This window comes from Eimeria maxima, genomic scaffold (genome assembly GCF_000499605.1).
Source record: "Eimeria maxima Weybridge genomic scaffold, Emw_scaff2268, whole genome shotgun sequence".
Lineage (NCBI taxonomy): Eukaryota > Apicomplexa > Conoidasida > Eucoccidiorida > Eimeriidae > Eimeria > Eimeria maxima.
Window position 1 is genome coordinate 2,641 of NW_013565136.1, and position 1,538 is coordinate 4,178.

Genomic DNA, 1,538 nt, shown 5'->3' on the forward strand with positions numbered 1-1,538 from the left:
TGCAGACGGAGACGGTGAATTGGGTGCGCGTGAGGCGGGAACCATTGGGTTTTGCATTACGCGTTTCTACTACTTTATCGGTTGCGCCTAAGCGCTGTGCTCGAGTTCCCGCTCGGAGGAACCCTGGCCAGGAGTGTTGCTTTAGCACGGGTGCTGAGGGCGTTGGCTGGAGTGGACGAATGTGCGAACAGTGTTCGGCAGTGGACAGAGCTGGCGAACGCGCAGGTAAAGACCGTGAGTTGCTTGCTTGCGCGCGAGGAAAGCCGTCGTCGTTGAAACATTTGGTGCAGTAGCCGCTCGGGGAAGCCTTGGCAAGGAGCTCTGCTTTAGCATGGAGCGCGCTGGCCCATGTGGACGAACGTGCAATGAGGGTTTGGCACCGGGGGGAGCTGGAGAACGTGCAGGAGAAGACTGTGAGTTCGGGGCCGCCAAGCGGGAAAGCGGTGGGATCGGCATCACGCGTTTTTCGGTGTGGTGTCCTGGCAAGGAGTGTTGTTTCCGCATTGAGTGCCTTGGAGGGTGTGGAAGAATTTGCAAAGGGCGTTTGGTACTGGAGAGAACTGGCGAACGTGCAGGAACAGACCGTGAGCTGGGCATGCGCGAGAAGCTAAACAGTGGGATGGGCATGACGCGTGTTTCAGCGTGGCACCTTGGCAAGGAGTATTGCTGTAACATTGAGGGCGTCGGCGGGTGTGGACGACTCTGCGAGCAGTGTTTGGTAGTGGAGAGTGCTGGCGCCCCTGCAGGAGCAGACTGTGAGTGGGCTTGTGCGATTCAGGAAGCAGCGAGATGGGCATGGCGCGTTGCTCACCATAACGCCATAGCACGGCGTGTTGTCTTAGCATTGGCTGCGTCAGAGAGAGTGGACAAACATTCGAACAGTGTTTGGCAGTGGAGCGAACAGGCGAACGTGCAGGAGCAGACAGTGAGTTGGGCTTCCGCGAGGGGGAAAGCAATGAGATGTTCATGAAGCGTTTTTTTTTGTCGCGACCCAGTGGGAGACAGTGTTGCTTTTGTCTTTGAGGGTGTCTGCAACTGTAGACGAACGTGCGAACAGTGGAAGGGTGGTGATGGTTTTTCAAACGACTAGGAGCAGACCGTTAGTTGGGCGAATCGGTCGCGGGCGAAGCCGAAGCCAGTGGGATGACAATGGCGCGTTACCAGCAGGGCACCATGGCAAGAAGTGTTGCTTGAACACAGAGGGCATCACAGTGTATGGACGAATGTGCGAACAGTATTTGGTGCTGGGGAAGCCAAGCGAACGTGCAGGAGCAGGCGGTGAGTTGTGGTTGCGTGAGAAGGATTTCGGTTGGATGTTCATGAGGCGCCCTTGGGCACAGCTCAATGGCAAGGTGTGTTGCTTGGACGTTTAGAGGGTATCAGGTGGTACAGGAAAGTGGAAACATTGTTGGGGACTGGGCATGTGTTGACGACCGTGCAGGAGCAGACAGTGAGTTGGAATAGTGCGAGGGGGAGAAGGGAGAGCAGTGGGATGGGCATGACGCGTTTGTCGGAGGGGGACATTGGCTAGAAGTGCT

The 1,538-nt window shown here is 56.7% G+C and overlaps 1 protein-coding gene across 1 annotated transcript; it reads left to right on the forward strand.

The window, feature by feature from the left end:
• Nucleotides 1-331: 331 nt before the first annotated feature.
• EMWEY_00057900 (hypothetical protein) lies at nucleotides 332-1,464 on the forward strand (the record flags this gene model as incomplete). Its single annotated transcript, XM_013480733.1, has 3 exons — nucleotides 332-755; nucleotides 864-925; nucleotides 1,393-1,464. The coding sequence occupies 3 exons, from the start codon at nucleotides 332-334 to the stop codon at nucleotides 1,462-1,464; spliced, it is 558 nt and encodes a 185-aa protein (XP_013336187.1).
• Between the last annotated feature and the right edge of the window lie 74 nt (nucleotides 1,465-1,538).